The sequence below is a fragment of the Schistocerca serialis genome, chromosome 4 (genome assembly GCF_023864345.2).
Source record: "Schistocerca serialis cubense isolate TAMUIC-IGC-003099 chromosome 4, iqSchSeri2.2, whole genome shotgun sequence".
NCBI lineage: Eukaryota > Metazoa > Arthropoda > Insecta > Orthoptera > Acrididae > Schistocerca > Schistocerca serialis.
Window position 1 is genome coordinate 334,783,999 of NC_064641.1, and position 18,974 is coordinate 334,802,972.

At 42.3% G+C, this 18,974-nt stretch overlaps 1 protein-coding gene across 1 annotated transcript in view; it reads left to right on the plus strand.

Annotated features, from left to right (window-relative positions):
• LOC126474444 (glycine receptor subunit alpha-4-like) overlaps nt 1–18,974 on the plus strand; it is a 724,913-nt gene that overhangs the window by 502,875 nt on the left and 203,064 nt on the right. The window contains exon 5 of the mRNA XM_050101915.1: nt 5,465–5,688. Coding sequence (XP_049957872.1) covers nt 5,465–5,688 — 224 coding nt within the window. The remainder of the gene's footprint in view (nt 1–5,464; nt 5,689–18,974) is intronic.

The following is an 18,974-nucleotide window of genomic DNA, read 5'->3' on the forward strand; positions in this document are numbered from 1 at the left end:
GACTGCTGTCTTGACGGTACAACAATGATTTAAGTAACTATGGTATGATTAGTACGATTAGAATATGATCGGTGAACATTGGCTGCACAACTAGAAGCCGTACCTGATCAGAAATCTTGACAGGAAATATCACGAACGTTGTAATAATACCTGGAGGTCCTCTTAAAGTCACTGTAATAGATATCATGATGACAGAAACCACACATGGAAAGATTTTTTAAAATTGTGGTCTGACATTTACCAAAGTTTTGAGCTGCGCTTCTTTGCATAGGCGGCATGATTCACATGTAGCCCCAACTGAATATTTGGCAAAGTAGCGAAGAGCCGTTACGAGAAAAGCTAAACCGTTGGAAGCCGCTTATAGCTAGGAACTCACAATAAAGACAAACGTGTGCATAACAAGCATCCTCCGAGCTGCTGTCGATGTAGGCAGAACTTTCTGCTAAAATGGATTCTGCTACATTTCGTGGTCTGGTAGGACATGACGTGACCTTTACTTGTAATTGGAAGGGATATGAGTGATTGATAGCAGCTGTACAAACTGAAAAAATCACAGATACGCGTCAACACATCTTTATGTTGTAATTTAAAGTTTAAGAGACATATATTTACGTGGTATCAGAGTTGGTAAACGTCGTTATTCATGTGCTGCGACTATCGTAGATTACTGATTACGAAGAAAACAAGAGCACCAATGATAATATACGACATATTCCTACATACAATTCATCAGACGTAGCGGATGCAGAATGAAAAAAAATCCTGGGAACCATCTTATTTCTACGAGGGTAGATGATATGAGCGTAACATTTTATGTATGGTGTTTTATTGATTACCAATTAAAACTGTGCATGTAAAAGCCTAACAACGTCCTACTGACAGCACTCTTCGTGACATTCAACTATGAATGGGAGACCAAATAATACGTGTAGCACCGTTACCAAGGGGAAACGACATACATTATTTTACCGTCTTACCAACATGGCAGATGTATTGGTGTGAAATTATCAGGACTACGTAGTTTTAAAATGTAAGGTACGAAAAATCTTAGGTATCCTTGTCAGTTTTTAGAGAGGACTTCTTTGTATATCAGATACAGAGGATACTAATTAGATTATTCGGCAAGTTAAATAATCATAATATGTAGGACTTTCTGCCCCCCCCCCCCCCCTCCCGTTTTATTCTTCTCATACTGTGCTCTTCGCGGACTTCGTAGTGCCCTTTCAATACGTCATTTATATAAGATGTTGGCATATTATTTGGGATATATAATACTTTAGAAAAAACGTACTTTAGAGTGGGATGTTAAAGTTAAGCACACTAATTGTAGTAATGCAGCTGAGGACAGTACCTGCTACTGAGATTCGCGGCATTTGCTGGGTGATTCCGTTGTTCTGGAAGGCATAACGCACGTCTCGCAGCAGTCTGCGCTCCGAAACGAGGTTATTCAGACTTTTGATAGGTGGTCACATTAATGTGACTGGACAGTGTATGCTCATGCTGTTAGTAACAAATTTAGGCCACTTTCATGACAGTCAGTTTACGACAATGAGACAAGCTAAACGTTGATTGTTGCACGTTTAATTTAATACTTTAACAAGTTTTTTAATCTGGTGACAATAAGTGTGTGGCACCAACCTGTAACCTTTGTACTGCACGTCGGCACAGGAAGCAACGATAAGCACTGAACCAAAGGATCCCACGACAGAAGTACCACTGTCACACATAGCCATAAATGCAAAGTATCCTACAACAGTAGCTATAGTGAAACGAATCTTTCATTCTCCCTTCACATTCAACAAAATGTCAGCCCTTGTGTGTTCTTACTTGAGATGCCCGCTGAGAATAAATTCCTTCAGCCGACAAATCAAATCATTCATTGATGTCACTACAAGTGTGTTACTTTCTCTCTCTCTGTCACACACACACACACGCACACACACACACACACACACACACACACACTGTTCCTTGCAGCCGGCCGCGGTAGCCGAGCGATTCTAGGTGCTTCAGTCCGGAACCACGCGACTGCTACGGTTGCAGGTTCGAATCTAGCCTCGGGCATTGATGTGTGTGATGTCCTTAGGTTAGTTAGGTTTAAGTAGTTCTAAGTTCTAGGGGCTGATGACCTCAGATGTTAAGTCCCATAGAGCTCAGAGACATTTGAACCATTTTTTATTCCTAGCATACCTGTAAAATCATTGAAGTGTAATACCTAATTTCACCCATGGTCAGTGCATGCCCAATATATATAGCCACAGCAACAATATGCAACGTGTACAAGTTTATTGGCAAGACATTATCCATCACGAGTAGAAGAGAAATATACAATTCCGTCTTCTTGATATCTTGCATTGCGAAGAAGAGTATTGTAAAGAAAATAACAGTATCAGATGTCATGTTTCATCGCAGCCATATAAAAATCATCTAACATTGTACATCAGTAAAAGCGTTACTCTAAGAATCATCTTTACCAATAAGTAGAAACTTTATTAGAAGGACATCTTAGATTTTTTACTTGAAACAGAAGTAGGAGTGGTACACCAAATAATAAAAACCCACCAATTTTAGAGGTGAGCGTTAAATATGCATCTATTCTTTTCTTTATTCGGCCACTATTGTTTTTTTAATGAAACAGATCGGTTTATTTAATTAGGCGACTGGCTTCTCAACGAATGTACCAAGATAGCTGCATGTATAAGGACAAATAGAAACAAAACTGTGCATCAAAATCTGCAGCGTTCACCTGTTGCGCAACTTTTGGTGGTTCAACAGCAACTCACAAAAAACTAAAAATTTAGAAGGATCTGTACTGTCTTACTAATACACACGCACAGTGCCCATTCATATAGCGTAACACCTGTTATTGAATGCAGCTGAATATACGCTGTCTGACAAAAGAAATGTAGTAGCCGGGAGTGGAAGGTGGGAAAGGAGGGGGAGGAAGCAAACTGCACGCCTTTAGAGAGTATGTAGTGCTATTTCATTGATTACAAAATCGATTCAAATATACAAAGAACTTGGCAGTATGAGACTACTTATCAGACGTTGCGTCGCCTCTGCTCAGAATGCACGCACTGAAGGGAGTAATAAATCCATATTATCCTCTCCTGATGCTAGTTCACCCACAAGTGTTGGAACTGGTGCTTCATGTCGTCTATATCTCCGACCAATAAAGTGAGCTTGACAGGATGGTAGAGAGAGTCCATTACTTGTTTCGGATGACGGACGCTTTTGTGAAGGGATTAAGATTTGCTATATGAAATACAGCATTCCTCTCTTGTGACGGCCACACTTGGTCGACAGGAACCTTGACGATGAGTACGGCTACTCCCAGATTCCAGTGTAGTCCTCCATCGGGCCACCATCACATCCGAAAGCGCCACAAGTCTGGATATTGTACGATTCCGGCAGTCGACAAAATGGTGAGCCACAATGAGGTCCCCCTCAATCTCAGTCCAGTGATGATAACCCTGTCTCACGAAAATACACAGCATCTTCATGACCCACAAAGTGATCACCCAGCATCCGAAGTTGTCCGAACCGTTATACACAATGTGTTCAAAAGTATCCGGACACCCACAAAAACATACGTTTTTCATATTAGGTGCATTGTGCTTCCACCTACTGCCACGTACTCCATATCAGCAACCTCAGTAGTCATTAGACATCCTGAGAGAGCAGAATGGTGTCGTCCGCAGAACTGACTTACAACGTGGTAGGGTGATTGGGTATCAGTTGTGTCATACGTCTGTACGGGAGATTTCCACGCTCCTAAACATCCCTAGGTCCACTGTTTCCGATGTGATAGTGAAGTGAAAACGTGAAGGGACACATGCACCACAAAAGCGTACAGGTCGATCTCGTCTGTTGACTGACAGAGACCGCCGACCGTTGAAGAATGTCGTAATGTATTATAGGCAGACATCTATCCAGACGCCGGCCGCGGTGGTCTAGCGGTTCTAGGCGCTCAGTCCGGAGCCGCGTGACTGCTACGGTCGCAGGTTCGAATCTTGCCTCGGGAATGGATGTGTGTGATGTCATTAGGTTAGTTAGGTTTAAGTAGTTCTAAGTTCTAGGGGACTGATGACCATAGATGTTAAGTCCCTTAGTGCTCAGAGCCATTTGAACCATCTATCCAGACCATCACACAGGAATTCCAAACTGTATCAGGATCCACTGCAAGTACTATGACAGACGAAAGGTGAGAAAGCTTCGATTTCATGGTCCAGCGGCTGCTCATAAGCCACACATTACGCCGGTAAATGAAGAATGACGCCTCGCTTGGTGTAAGGAGTGTAAACATTGGCCGATTGGACAGTGGGAAAACATGTGGAGTGATGAATCACGGTACACAATGTGGCGATCCGGTGGCTGGGTGTGGGTATGGCGAATGTCCAGTGAACGTCATCTGCCAGCGTGTGTAGTGCCAACAGTAAAATTCGGAGGCGGTGGTGTTATGGTGTGGTAGTGTTTTTCATGGAGGGAGCTTGCACCCCTTGTTGTTTTGCATGAACTATCACAGCGCAGGCATACAATGGTGTTTTAAGCACCTTCTTGCTTCCCACTGTTGAAGAGCAATTCCGGGATGTCGATTCCATCTCTCAAGACGATCGAGCACCTGTTCATAATTCACAGTCTGTGGCGGAGTGGTTACACGACAATAACATCCCTGTAATGGACTGAGCTGCACAGAGCCATGACCAGAATCCTATAGAGCACCTTTGGGATGTTTCGGAACACCGACTTCGTGCCAGGCCTCACCGACCGACATCGATACCTCTCTTCAGTGCAGCACTCCGTGAAAGATGGGCTGCCATTCCCCAAGAAACCTTCCAGCACCTGATTGAACGTTTGCCTGTGAGAGTGGAAGTTGTCATCAAGGCTAAGGGTGGACCAACACCCTACTGAATTCCAGCATTACCGATGGAGGGCGCCACGAACTTTTAAGTCGTTTCCAGCCACGTGTCCGGATACTTTTGATCGCATAGTTTATATCCAGCCTGGTCTGTAACAGCGCTAAGAACGAACTACGCTAATGCACTCTGGTCACCTTTGATTCTATCACAAAGGTCTGCTAGTTTCATCATTTACATACAGCCAGTTACTGTGTGTGCGTGTAAGAAGTTACATTGACATTGAGTACTTCATTTTTTTCATGTAGATAAGGTATTTTGGATTAGGGGCATGAGTTCTTCATTAACATACATTACGAACAGTGAAATGCTTATCTCATTAAGAGGACCAACATTTCGATTGAAATGAATTTGATAACCAGCCAACAAATCACTGTATCATAGTAATTCATTTGTTTCACAGATAATAATCATCAACCGTATTTGTTGACTACCATAAATTGTAGCTTAGTATGAATGTCCGTGAGTTCATATGTTGTTATTATTTCAGAATTAGTGGTCGCTGTCTGCTGCCTTTGTTCAAATTTTCTTTTGTGGTATTCCCGCAGGACTACGAAGTAGACCTGTACCTGCGGCAGAAGTGGCAAGACTCGCGACTGCGGCACTCCAACATCACGGAGCCTCTCGATCTTAATGACCCTAACTTGGTGAAGGCGATCTGGAAGCCAGAGGTGTACTTTCCAAATGCCAAACATGCAGAATTCCAGTTCGTGACGGTACCCAACGTACTGGTACGCATCCATCCAGACGGCGAAATCCTTTACATGCTAAGGTGAGTTGGAAAAGCCATCGATGGAATGTCTCAAAATAATTTATTAGTTTTTAAAGTATCAGTGTCAACTACATCCGTTTTTCAGCGATTTACAGCGCTTCGCTAGTATTCTATGGATAGGAACAGATCAATATGGTCTGCGAAACGCAACGTGGTGTGCTGTTGTGGGACTGTTCGATAGTGAATTCTGATGGTACTCAGCGTTACTGCAGTCGATTCGCAGCAGCTATATGGGTATACATTATGTTGATACCATTATCTCCCGTTACAATGATCTTCGTCAGAGGCTTTTAGCGCTCCTCAGTTGGAGTGGAACTCAAAAGATGACAATATAAATGGTCTTCCTGAAAATCACGTGTTTCTGTTAGTCTATAAGTTTGATCAAACGTGTCCAATTTCTTTAATTCTAATGGTGTTCACCATAAATTTGAATCAGTATTATCTGCTTGGTAACACAGAAAATAAGAGGTACTAGGTACTAATTAAAGCTGGCGCATAGGTAAGAAGCATACTACAGTTTACCGTTTCCCAGTGGACTGGAAAAAGGATAGCCTACTGAAACTAAACAGAAAAGTACGAAAAATAAGAACAGTTTTCGCAGTAGAAGGAATGCTTTCCGGTTTAGTTTCATCATACAACCAAATTCAAACGTTGATAATTTTCGAAGATAGGAACAACCTTTTATATCTTACGTAGATGCTACCTGGAGGTATATCATCCACGTTTATAGCTCAGTTTTCGAATGGATTGTAATTATTTTGGCCCTCCCCAGTTAAAACTACCATTTAGCCTTATTTCAGTCAATAAAACATCACGAAGGTCCGATAACAAAACAAATAGCTAGAATGATAGGTTTTGTAATCTGGAAGTTCCAGATTTTCACAGAGGCAAAAGCAATGCTGTTGTATGCAGCTCCATGGGAAATAGATGAGCTGTTGTTTCCACGGTCTTGGATTACTTCTACTCCCATTTAAGATACAATTTTAATAATATGCCTTGTATTTTCCAAATACAAAAATTATACCACAGCCAACGTAACCATCTTCAACCTGGCATGGACGCGTTGTTTCCACATCACACTCCTCGCAAGTGGTCAGCCACTAGAATTGTCATAACTGTACTGCGATTGGTTTCTCTTACTTCAGTACTGTGTCTGAATCCCAAGGGCCAGTTCCGTATCCTAGCGCCTTTCGGCATCTGTTTATCTGATTCAGCTGGTACTGACACATATATACATTATTTTGATTCTCATTGGATCTTGGATAATTGTAGAGCTCTCCCAATCGCCCCTTATTCACATACTGACTTCATCCTCTCCTTCTCGTAAACTGTGCCAGTTATTCAACAGTAATATTGCACGAAGACGTTCCGACAGAGCTATACACTAGGCTGTTTGTACATAATTAAATTTGTAAATAAGCAAACGTATAAGAAAACTCGTTCATTCCATAATCACAACAACATTATTTCGTGTTAACAGTTGCATACACGTATTTTCATAGCACTTTGCGGAATACCGGTAATGGTAAGTAAATTCTATACAGATTCTTTTCCCAATATTTCAGATGGATACCTCCCATTCGGTCTTAGCGGGAATCACTGACTGTTTTTTTCTGTAGAAATTTGAGCTCACACGACATGTAGCTGAAAGATGAATCACAGAGGGTTGGGGTTGGGTTTGTTTTGGGGGAAGAGCCAGACAGCGAGGTCATCGGTCTCATCGGATTAGGGAAGGATGGGGAAGGAAGTCGGCCGTGCCCTTTGAAAGGAACCATCCCGGCATTTGCCTGGAGCGATTTAGGGAAATCACGTGAAGCACAGAAATTCATTGTAAATATGTTACAGAAAACGCAGGTGATACACTTACACCACAATCAGAACTTTTGAAACCTGTCGCGGAATTTGCTGGAGGTCATTGGATAAGAACACCCTATGTAATAAATCACAGGGCAGATCGATGTAAAATGCAAGTTCGCAATTACTGTGTCCGATGTGATCATGGCTGTAAACTTTTGGACGTTCTCAGAATGGCAAGCACGAGATCTCAGAACAAATGTTGCTTTAGGGCCGAGTATGAGTTATAAGAGGGGCTGCAAGTTTCAAGTCATACATCATATCCCACCACCGAAGCGTGTCGCCTGGGTTCGGAGGGCAACCTTGGCTGCTTTCGGCTACTGGCTGAATTTATGAAGACCGTTAATATCGTTCGTGGTCTGAAAGCACAGTTCACGATTTGTAGCATAGCCACCGGCATCGAAGCGTGGAGTGAGACGCTTTAGTTAGAAACTGCCGCACAAGCATAAAACAGAAGTTTCGTCCATTCGGTGATGATCGCGGATGATTTTTTGAATATATATTTTGGTTTGAGAACTTTAGAGCCTCCTTGTTAAATCTCAAATGTACTACGTTCCGGAAGCAGCTTCTCAGATAGCAGAGTACGTATGGCGTGCAGAAGAGAGCGTTTCTTACTCTTTTTTTTTTTAAGAAAAAGGAGAGAGATCCTGTCTACATTAGTGAGGTGGAGTACTCCAGAAAGTCACCTGGAGTTTTTATGGAGCAGAATAAACAACACTGCAAGTTAGAAACAGAAAAATTTTAATTGATACCACGAGCATATAACTCCTGGTGTATTCAGGATAATATCCCAGAATTAACTCATCCATTAATGGTAATGACGCACGTGAAATACTTCGAACTGACCGGTAACTGTGACCAAAAGTCAACAGCAACCAAAACACAAATATTCTGAATGTAACCTCTCTATTTCGTAGCGTCTGTCCAGGGTCCATTGATTTCATAATTTCATGATTTTAGTTTCAATTAAGTTTGGCTCTGCGTTATCGTGTTTAAACGGTCTGCTTATCATACTTTATGAAATAGAGATTGGGAAACAGACCAGCATTTGCCGAAACGAGTGTCGGAACAATATAAAACCATACTCAGGCTGGGCGCTGTATCTGAATATTGAAGATCCCGTAGTACCATTCAGCACGGTCAAATATATGGGGAAAGGCCTACATTTGTACGCAGTATACAACGGAAACGTAGTAATACGCTTCAACGTCATATTTATTACACCAAAAAGTTCTACGTATGTCTCTAATGGCAGTAAATATTTTATTGTGAGTAATGTTTAATTTAATTTGTCCTGTGTGAAATGCTGTTGTGAAACTGCTCGACTAATCCACCGTTACTTTCCACAGGAAAGTTTTCTTTTTCCTTCATTGTCAGTGTATGTTTATTTTTCTTCTTTCTTTTTCGGTGATTCATATGGGTAGATCTCGATTAGGTTCAGCACATTTGTCTGCTCAACCTTTATCCGGTTTGAGTGCACCGAATGTAATGTCGCTGGGGAACTCTTTTTCACAGAACTCTTATCAAAACCACTTTCAGTTCCAAGACGATCGACAGGCAAATATAAAGCTTTATCAGCATGCCATTATGGACTATCAGTGATAATTGACACCAACTCTTCTCATTTAAATGGCTTGAATTCTTGAACGCTACGAACCACCCGATAAGTAATTAGGAATGTTGTGTGTTAAGTTACGTTTAAAATATTTAATAAAGTAATTCTGATATTACCCCCCACTTTGGTGGAATATGGTACAGGGTTCGGAGCCTTATCTCCATGCCTGCAATGATTTTCAGCCTAGGAACAGTATCTCGTTTTAGTACGTTCCTTAGAAGGAAACGTAGCTGCTCGTTTTCCAGAATCCTCACTTACCCACCTCCCGGAAAAACACGTACAGATTTGTTCTTCACATTACATAGATTCATTTTACCAGTTATAATTGCATCTCAAAACAATGTTTTCTAGAAGTGAAGGTAAATAATTTACTTACGTTTTATACACTACTCTTTGCTAGTTTCATTAGAAATTCAATATTTCCCAGAAATAAAACAAGCAAAACAGCGATTAAACTACGGTGCATTCACGAGGCGGAAACTATTACTACTACCAGATATGTTGGCCACCATCAGACACATTTGCAGAAAGATCCAACTTCTCGCTGTCTGTCAAATGTCGTCACACCACATGGTGACGAGTGACCTAATCATCCATGGGAAAGCAGAACTCACGGAATAACACTTTTGAAAGTCAAAGCACGGTAAATTACGTCCACTGAGGCAGACTCGCAAGTTGTTAGCGTATTATATTACTTTACGATGGGACATTATGTAAATGACTCGTAGTATAGTGCACCTTAGTTACGCAACCATCGACACGATGGTTGATTGGATCACTATCATCTCTCCTTTGGGAAAAACAATAGCACGTAAATTGTCCTTGCCACTCTCCGACCAATTAACCAGAAAATTAAATCAGTAATCGGTAATTGCGGAAAGTGCTAAACAAACTACTCAGAACCGACATATTCAAACGGCGAAAAGCTGCTATAACAACATATTTTTTAATTTATCACTAGTTACAAAGTCGACGTGGTATCCCTTGTTACATTCGTACCATGTGAATTGACTGAATCTGTTCAAAAATAAGAGAAAAGAATTGATATACTTCTATTATGGTTTGAGAATGTCATTCCTCATCCAATAACAGGTAATCAATATCTTAAATAATAAGGGTAACCACGCTGCCACTTTGCTAATCAGATCTGAATATTAACGTAGAAAAAACCAAAATAATTCAGTCTAAAATCATTGGTACCGTGTGTGCTCTATGACAGTTTTTAAACTTTCTAGCATATTAACATCGTATGACGATAACGACCATCAAATGCCCTAAAAAGTTTATAGAGAAACAGAATAATCTGTATGCTGACTCATTAACTGATTAAAACTGATTTCGTTCTTTCCTCTTTGTTTTCATTGTACTATATCACGACTTTATTTATTAAACAATCTCATTTTTATGAATCGTTTCAAATTTCTCCCCATTTTATTCATGAATAATTGAGAAAAACGGCCGAAGCGCATCACGGTTGTGTTGCGAAGATTTCTTCAAAATAATGTGAAATTAATGAGCTAGTTCGGCAATTTCACAGCTAATGAATTATGTTTTACTTATTTGGCTGTTCTGTTTACCATTTTTTACGTTAGGTGTTCTTAATCTCTCACGGAAACGTTAGAGGTCCAAAATGTAGATTGTAATTTGACGATCAGTGAGTTAAGTATTTCAGTTTTAAATGAAATTTTGAGGATTCTGACAAAAAAGTTTTTTGGGGACACGACTTCGGATCTTGGATCACTAATGTGGTTAATACGAGTAAAATTGTTACAAATTGTAGATTAAAAGGTTAAAGTGTTTCATAAAACTTCCGTTATTAAACACACATAAACACGTAAACGAACGTGCTATAAAAGATGGTTATATGTCATGAGGTCATCACAGACGAAGAAGAAGGATGGGGAAGGAAATGCCGCTTGCCCTTTCAAGAGAACCACATGGGCACTTGGCTTTAACGATTTGCGGAGATCACTGGAAAGCTAAATGTGGATGACCGGACACGTATTTGCGGCGCCGTTCTCCCTTATGCGACTCTAGTGTCTATCTGCTGCGCCACCTCGCTCTGTGTTGTCCTGGAAAGATGGAAAAAAGAAAAGACACAGCTTCATAAAAAGATTTAACAAGAAGGCGACTGTTACATGTGGCTAGCTGAACGTTAGCTTAAAAATGATACTTCAGCAAATGACACTACGAGGGTTATTTGGAAAGTAAGGAACGATCGGTCGCGAAATGGAAACCACAGTGAATATCCGATGAAGTTTTGCAAAGGTGTGTTGGGCAGTGCCTCTAGATGCCCGTCGATTGCATTACGTCGTTCTCTTTAGTTCTGAGCACACACGGAGCACATAAAGATACCTAGAACAGTAGTGTCTCCCACCAAGTACGAAGGCCTGATGAAAAATTTCGCCTAAAGCTATACAGCCAACTTTACATAACTGTCGTGCGTTTTCTTCAAGACAACTCTCAACCGCATACTGCAAGGGCAATGAAGATGCTCCTGCATCGTTTTCAGTTGGAAATGTTTGACTAACCACAATACAGCCAGTAATTGTCTCCCTCTGAGTTTCATCTCTGCTCATATGAACTGTTGGCTATGAAGACAACATTTTGGCACAGACAGCGAGCTGTAGGCCAGCGTAGAGAATTGGTGGAAAGCACACTTCTATAACGAGGGTATTGGGAAGTTGGTAGAACACTACGACAAACGTCTAAGTCGGATAAGTGACTATAGGGATAAGTAGCTGGAAGTTGTAGCTAATTGTTGCAAATAAAACAGTTTTCATTTTCACTGTGGTTTCCATTTCGCGACCTATCGTTCCTTACTTTCCGACTAGCCCTCGTATATGGTTCCAGAAACATTTCAAGTCTCAAACAACTATCATGTATTTTTTTTTGTTTTGTTTTCTTGAGGCGTCAGCCTTCTGACTGGTTTCATGCGGCCCGCCATGAATCCGTCTCTTGTGCCAAACTCGTCTTCTCAGAATAGCGCTTGCAACCTGCGTCCTCTTCTATTTGCGGCATGTATTGTATATTCCAATCACTGTCTTCCTCTGCAGCTCCCTTTAGTACCATGGAAGTCATGCGCTCATGTCTTAACAGACGCACTATCATCCTCTCCCTTCTCCTTGTCAGTGTTTTCCGTATATTCCTTCCCTCTCCGATTCTGCGTAGAACCTTCTCACTCCTTACTTTATCAGTCCACCTAAGTTTCAGTATTCGTCTGTAGCACCACGTCTCAAATTCTTCGCTCCTCTTCTGTACCGGTTTCCCCACAGTCCATGTTTCACTACCTTACAATGCTGTGCTCGAAACGTTTATCTTCAGAAATTTCTACTTCAAATTCAAGGCTATGTTTAATACTTTACCAGGAATGCCCTTTTTGCAAGTGCTATTCTGCTTTTGATGTCCTCCTTGGCCCGTCCGCTATTCGTTATTTTGCTGCCCAGGTAGCGGAATTCCGTAACTTCACCAACTTCGTGACAATCGATACTGATGATAAGTTCCTCTCAATTCTGCTACTCCTCATTACTGTCGTATTTCTTGGATTTACTCTCAGTCCCAATTCTGTACTCGTTAGTTCACTCCCTTCAGTATATCATATAATTCTTCTTCACTTCCACTCAGGATGGCAAGGTCATCAGAGAATCGTATCATTGATACCTTTCTCCTTGGATTTTAATACCACTCTTCAATCCTTCTTTTATATCCATCATTGCATCTTCGATGTAAAGACTGAACAGTAAGGGGAAAGCCTAAAACCCTGTATTACACAAATTTTAATCCAAACACTTTTTTCTTGGTCGACCGCTCGTATTATCCCTCCTTGCTCTTGTACAAGTTGTATATTACACGTCTCTCCCTACAGCTTACCCCTATGTTTCTGAGAATTTCGAACATCTTGCACCATTTTAGATTGTCGAACGCTTTCTCCAGGTCGACAAATATTACGGACGCCTTTTTATTTTCTTTAGCCTTGCTTCGATTATCAATCGCTTAGTCAGAATTTCCTCTCTGGTACTTATACGTTTCCTTAAGCCATACCGACCGTCATCTAACACATTCTGAGTTTTCTTTTCCATTCTTCCCTATACTATTCTTGTAAGCAACTTGCATGTGTGTGCTGTTGAGCTGAATGTGCAGTAATTCTCTCACTTGTCAACTCCAGCAGTCTTCACAAATATGTGGATAATATTTTTCCGAAAGTCAGATGATACGCCACCGGATTCGTACATTCTGCACACCAACGTGAATAGTCGTTTTGGTACCACTTCCCCCAGGGATTTTAGAAGTTCTGATGAAATCTTATCTGCCTCTCCAGCCTAATTCGATCTTAAGGTCTCCAAAGTTCTATTAAATTCTGATTCTAGTACTGGATCCACTATCCCTTCTAAATCGAATCCTGTTTCTTCTTCTACCACATCGGACAAATGTTCCTACATCGTAGGGGCCTTCACTGTACTTTCTCCACCTGTCCGCTCTCTCCTCTGCATTGAGCAGTGGAATTCCCGTTGCATTCTTAACGTTACCACCCTTGGTTTTTATATCAGCGAAGGCTGTTTTCAATTCCCTGAATGCAGCTTTTGTCCTTCCGACAATCGTTGCTTTCTCTGTTTCTTTACATTTTTCGTGCAGCCATTTCGTCTTAGCTCCCCTGCACATCCTATCTATTTCATTGCTGAGCGACTTGTATTTCTGTATTCCTGAATTTCCTTGTAAACATTTCTACTTCCCTCTTTCATCGATTAACCGAGGTATTTCTTCTGTTGCCCATGGTTTATTTGCTGCTATCTTCCTTGCAATTCTGTGACTGCCCTTTTTACAGATGTCCATTCCTCTTCCACAGTACTACCTACTGTGCTACTCCTCCTTGCTGTGACTATAGTTGTAGGGAGCTTCAAGCGTAACTCATCATTCCTTAGTACTTCCGCATCCAACTTCTTTGCATATACGTGCTTCCTGACTAATCTCTTGAACTTCAGCGTACTCTTCATCACTACTATATTGTGATCTGAGTCTGTATGTGCTCCTGGGTATGCCTTAGAGTCCAGTATCAGATTTTGGACTCTCTGTCTGACCATGACGTAATCGAACTGAAATCTTTGTGTATCACCCTGCCTTTTCCAAGTATTACTAGCTGAAATTTATTACAGAACTGAATTAGTTTTTCTCTTCTCTCATGCCTTGTCCTGTAACCTTTCCTTCTGCTCCTTCCCCTACAACTTCATTCCAGTCCCCATGACAATTAGATTTTTATCTCCCTATTACCCTTTCAGTATCTTCATGTACTTTCTCTGTCTCATCGTCTCCAGCTTGCGATTTCGGCATTTATACCTGAACTATCGATGTCGATGTTGGTTTGCTGTCGAATCTGTGAAGAACAAATTTATCAATGGACTGGTCACAGTAACGCACTCGCTGCCCTGCCTTCAAGTTCACAATGATTCCTACTCCCGTTGTACCATTTTCTCCTGCTGTTGATACTACTCTGACCAAAAATCTTTGTTCTCTTTCCATTTCGCTTCACCGACCGCTAGTATATGTAGCTGGATCCTTTGCATTTCCATTTATGAGATTTTTTGTTTCCCTACCAAGCTCAAGCTTCTGGTATTCCTCGCCCCGACTCGTAGAATGTTATTCTGTCATTGGTTATTTATGCTTTTCCCCATGGTCACTTCCACCCTGGCACTCCGCTGCAGGAGTCCGCCTATACATATATTGTAGAAGAAGGATACGCCCACTACTCTGAACCGCACAGAATGACCAACCTAATAGTTTAGGTTTAAGACTTGACAATTCACAGAATTTTACAATGTGTAACACACTTGGTTCGGCAGTGGGTAAAGTAGAGAACAGGTCCGCACTGAAATTTATTGCTGCTCTCTCGTTTGAATGTAAAATACGTTTTGTAAAATGTGATGTACCATTATTAGCTATCTAAAAGATGTTGCTCTGATAACGCCATCATGACGGATAACTTTTCTTGGATAAAATGATAAGTAGTTAACGACTTTGTATTCAAAATACCAAAAATGAAAGACTACTCGAAAACCGAAAACCTGGAGCTGTTCGGGACTATTTCTTCTCCAAGTAGTACCGTACGCCTTCTGAAGGTTGTAAAAGATAACAATTAAGTGGCGTATGCGAAGGAAAGCCTGTTGCATAACTTCCTCCAGCAGAGACAGGTTATCGCTGAAGGCAATTGAGGGCTGCCAGTATCGTGAGATCCACATAAGACAGTGGGTGATCATCCGCCCCACGAAGCTGGTGAGAGTAATACTACCGATACGATAGTTCCCTGGTTTGTGGAAAGAGATTAGCAAACTTCTCTCCGCGAATCGGTGGACTGTTTAGTTTCCAAAATGAAATTAAAAAGAGCGAGGAGGATTTATTTAAATTTTCACTGATACATCACAAAAAGTTGTAGCAAATGCTGTCGTGACTTCGTTTCGTATCACGACCCACAGAGAGAGAGCGGAAACAAACTCTCATAATTAGAAATGGACATTTTTAAACGATGGTTGTAGCACGGAGGTCAACAACAGCTGCTTATTGGTCGATCGAAATTGACAGAAAGTAGGGTCCCGTATGGAGGTTATTTGAGTTGCTACAAAGCAGAGCTGTCTTGTGGGCATATGTAGAATTTTGCCAAAGTTCTTTCCAGTCTGAACCAAGTCATGGAAAGCCTTGCCTATGCACCGTGTCGCAATGAAGACGAGAAATGGTATGATTCTCGTCGTCAGTTATTATGATGACAGATGGCCAGCGGTAAATAGAAACACATATCGAAGGTTTGGCAGCGATGTCGGTAAGGAGCTGGCTGCATAGTCTGTATCTGCAACGACTGAAATAATTAGTAGTCGTCGGTAAAAAATAATGTATATTGTACTTAACTTGTGTTGCAGGCTTCTTCATATGCTGCATACATATAATTACAAACAGATATCTAGAGAGGCATTACTTATGTCATACTTGACTAAGCGCCTTGTTAGAGGTTGCTTCGTATCAGCTGAAGGCTATGCTACAATCCTACTTGACTTCCCGAGGAAGAGTGGACGAGAGCTCGCTAGATGCTTGTCACAAGCCGCGGAGGGGCGCTAGCGGCGCTAGTCGCGACTCGCGGCCCAGCGAGATCTATTACGGACCTTGGTCGATATCTGCAACGACTAACAAGTGTGGTATCGAACGCAAATCTGCGAACGGCCGGTGAATATGGCTTACGACTGCCGGGTGGAGGACCCCATGCTGACGCAGTTCAGGAGGTGGGAAGCCTGACTTCAGGCGAGGAATGCTCACGCGTACCCTGCCATTCGGACCGAGGGGAGACAGGAAACGCCTGGAAACCTGCTCCAGGGTGCACGTCAAATGAGTTGTGTGTGCTTCAACAACAATGGGAGGAGCCGAAGGGTCGACCTCGATCGGCAACAATGACTGGAGACCATGAAGTGCTGACTGTTCTACGGCGGTGGACGGCGTTGTGACCGTAACGTCACTGTGCCCTATCACAGTTGAAGGCACGTGGTCCATATGGTCCATATGGTCATTCGGTCGCCGCTGCGATACTGGCGCTGCGGGCGACTCAAGCGCGAGACATGGCGTCCGCGTGGCAAAGGCGAAGTTACAGACGCTGACACCCAGGGGCGAGGGGAGCAAGGAAGAGGTCCCCGCTGGGACAGCCCAGTCGGCGCCGACACTGGAAACATAGGGCAAGCGGCAGAGACCCACAAGTAAAGAGGCGCATCTGATTCTGATGCCTGCGCATCTCACCAGATGGACCTGATATGACAAACACAGCGCGGCCAAGATGGCGAAGAATGCGCCCTTTCAACCACCGGCGATTCCAGCGGAAATGACGAAAATAGACAATATCATCTGGCAAGAGTTTGTGAGTTTGCCGTGGCAAAGAAACGCGGTGCGGAGGGTGCAACAAATTCATCAGAGTTCCCTGAGGATGACCATGCAACAGTTGAGACGGCGAAGCACCGTTGCGGGGCTGAGATAGGTACGAAGATAAAAACAACAAAAGAGCGTCCTCGCGAGAATGAGAGTCGCGCAGTTTAGACATTTGCGACTTAAACGTCCGAACGAATCTTTCAGCTGCTCCTTCGATTGAGGAGAGAACGGTGCTGAAGTTAAATTCTGAATACCATTACGTTCACAAAAGGTTTCGAACTTTGGAGACACAAATTGAGGCCCAATGTCGGTGACAATGACTGGTGGCAATCCTTCTATGCAAAATATAGAAGACGAGGCTTTCATTATATCAGACGATGTCGTTGATGACATGCGAACAGCAAATGGAAAACCGCTAAAAGAATGAAGAAGAATTAACCATTGTGCGTCCCAAAAAGGACCAGCGAAATCTAAATGCAAGCGATACATGGCAAAGTTGCCTTAGGCCAAGAGGAAAATTTCTGCGGTGGTGTGGACTGGTTTTCGGCACACACAGAACAAGAAGAACAAATCTTGGTTATGTCAGCATCAATTCCAAACCAGGTACAGTGACGGCGAGCAAACTGTTTTGTCCGTACTATACCCCAATGACCTTGGTGAAGAAGTCGAAGCACAACTGACTGCAATGAACGTGGAACAATAACATGAGACTGATCGTTCTCAGTGCGGAGCAAGAGTACACCACGTTGTACAAAAGTCGTTGTCGGTGCACAAGGTAATTACGAACCAACGGACCTTCAATAAGATTATAGACAAAGGCCACTGGGTAGTGACATAACGCAAAACAACACTTAACACTGGGTCGTTAACTGTTGCTGTGGCTATACGACGAAAGTCAACAGGAAAACTCTCTACATCATCATCATTTTGCACATCGATGAAAATAAAAGCCTGCTCGGAAGAGTCGAACAGCGTGTCTTTAGCTATTGGCAATCAGGATAACGCGTCTGCGTTACCGTACTGGGCACCAGGCCGATACAACATGTCGTAACGGTACTGCGACAAAAATAGTGACCAAGAAATAAATCTTTGAGCCGTACGCTGAGGCACGGGCTTTGACGGGTGAAACAAAGACGTCAAAGGCTTTTGGTGGGTGATAACTGTAAACTTCCCATCACATAAGAAGTCGTGGAATTTTGTAACTCCAGAAATCTAGGCGAGAGCTTGCTCCTTGATATGCGAGTAATTACTCTGCGCAGAGGAGGTTAGCTTCGATGCAGATGATATCGGGTGATCGAGCAAACCAAATTTGTGAGCAAGAATAGCTCCGATACCGAAATCAGAAGCGTCAACCATGAGGACAAGAGATTTTGCAGGATCGAATGGCGTAAGACATTTGCTACATAACAATGCAGATTTAAGCTGCTGAAACGCACGTTCGCATTCAAACGACCAAATGAACGGAACGTTCTTTCGACACAGTCGATGTAATGGCTCTGCAAGAGATGATGCGTTAGGCAAAAACTCGTGATAATAATTGAGCTTGCCTAGAACTGATTGCAATTCTTTAACCGTCTTGGGTGCTGGTAGCTCTGATATTGCTGTTAAATGATCCAGGCTTGTATGGATGCCTTGAGAGTTTATTACATGTCCCAAGTAGGATAACTGTTCTGAAAAAGGTACATTTGTCCTTATTGAGTCTAAGTCCAGTTTCACGGAGCACTTCAAACAGCTGTCTCAAGTTTTGCAAATGTTCTATCAGCGTAGAACCAGAAACTATGATGTCATCTAGGTAATTACACACTGAAGGAATCGACGCACAAAGAGTCTGTAAGTACTGCTGAAATTGTGCCGGTGCAAAGGCACATCCGAATGGAAGCCTTTTAAATTTGTAGAGACCCAAATGCATATTCACGACGACAGTCTT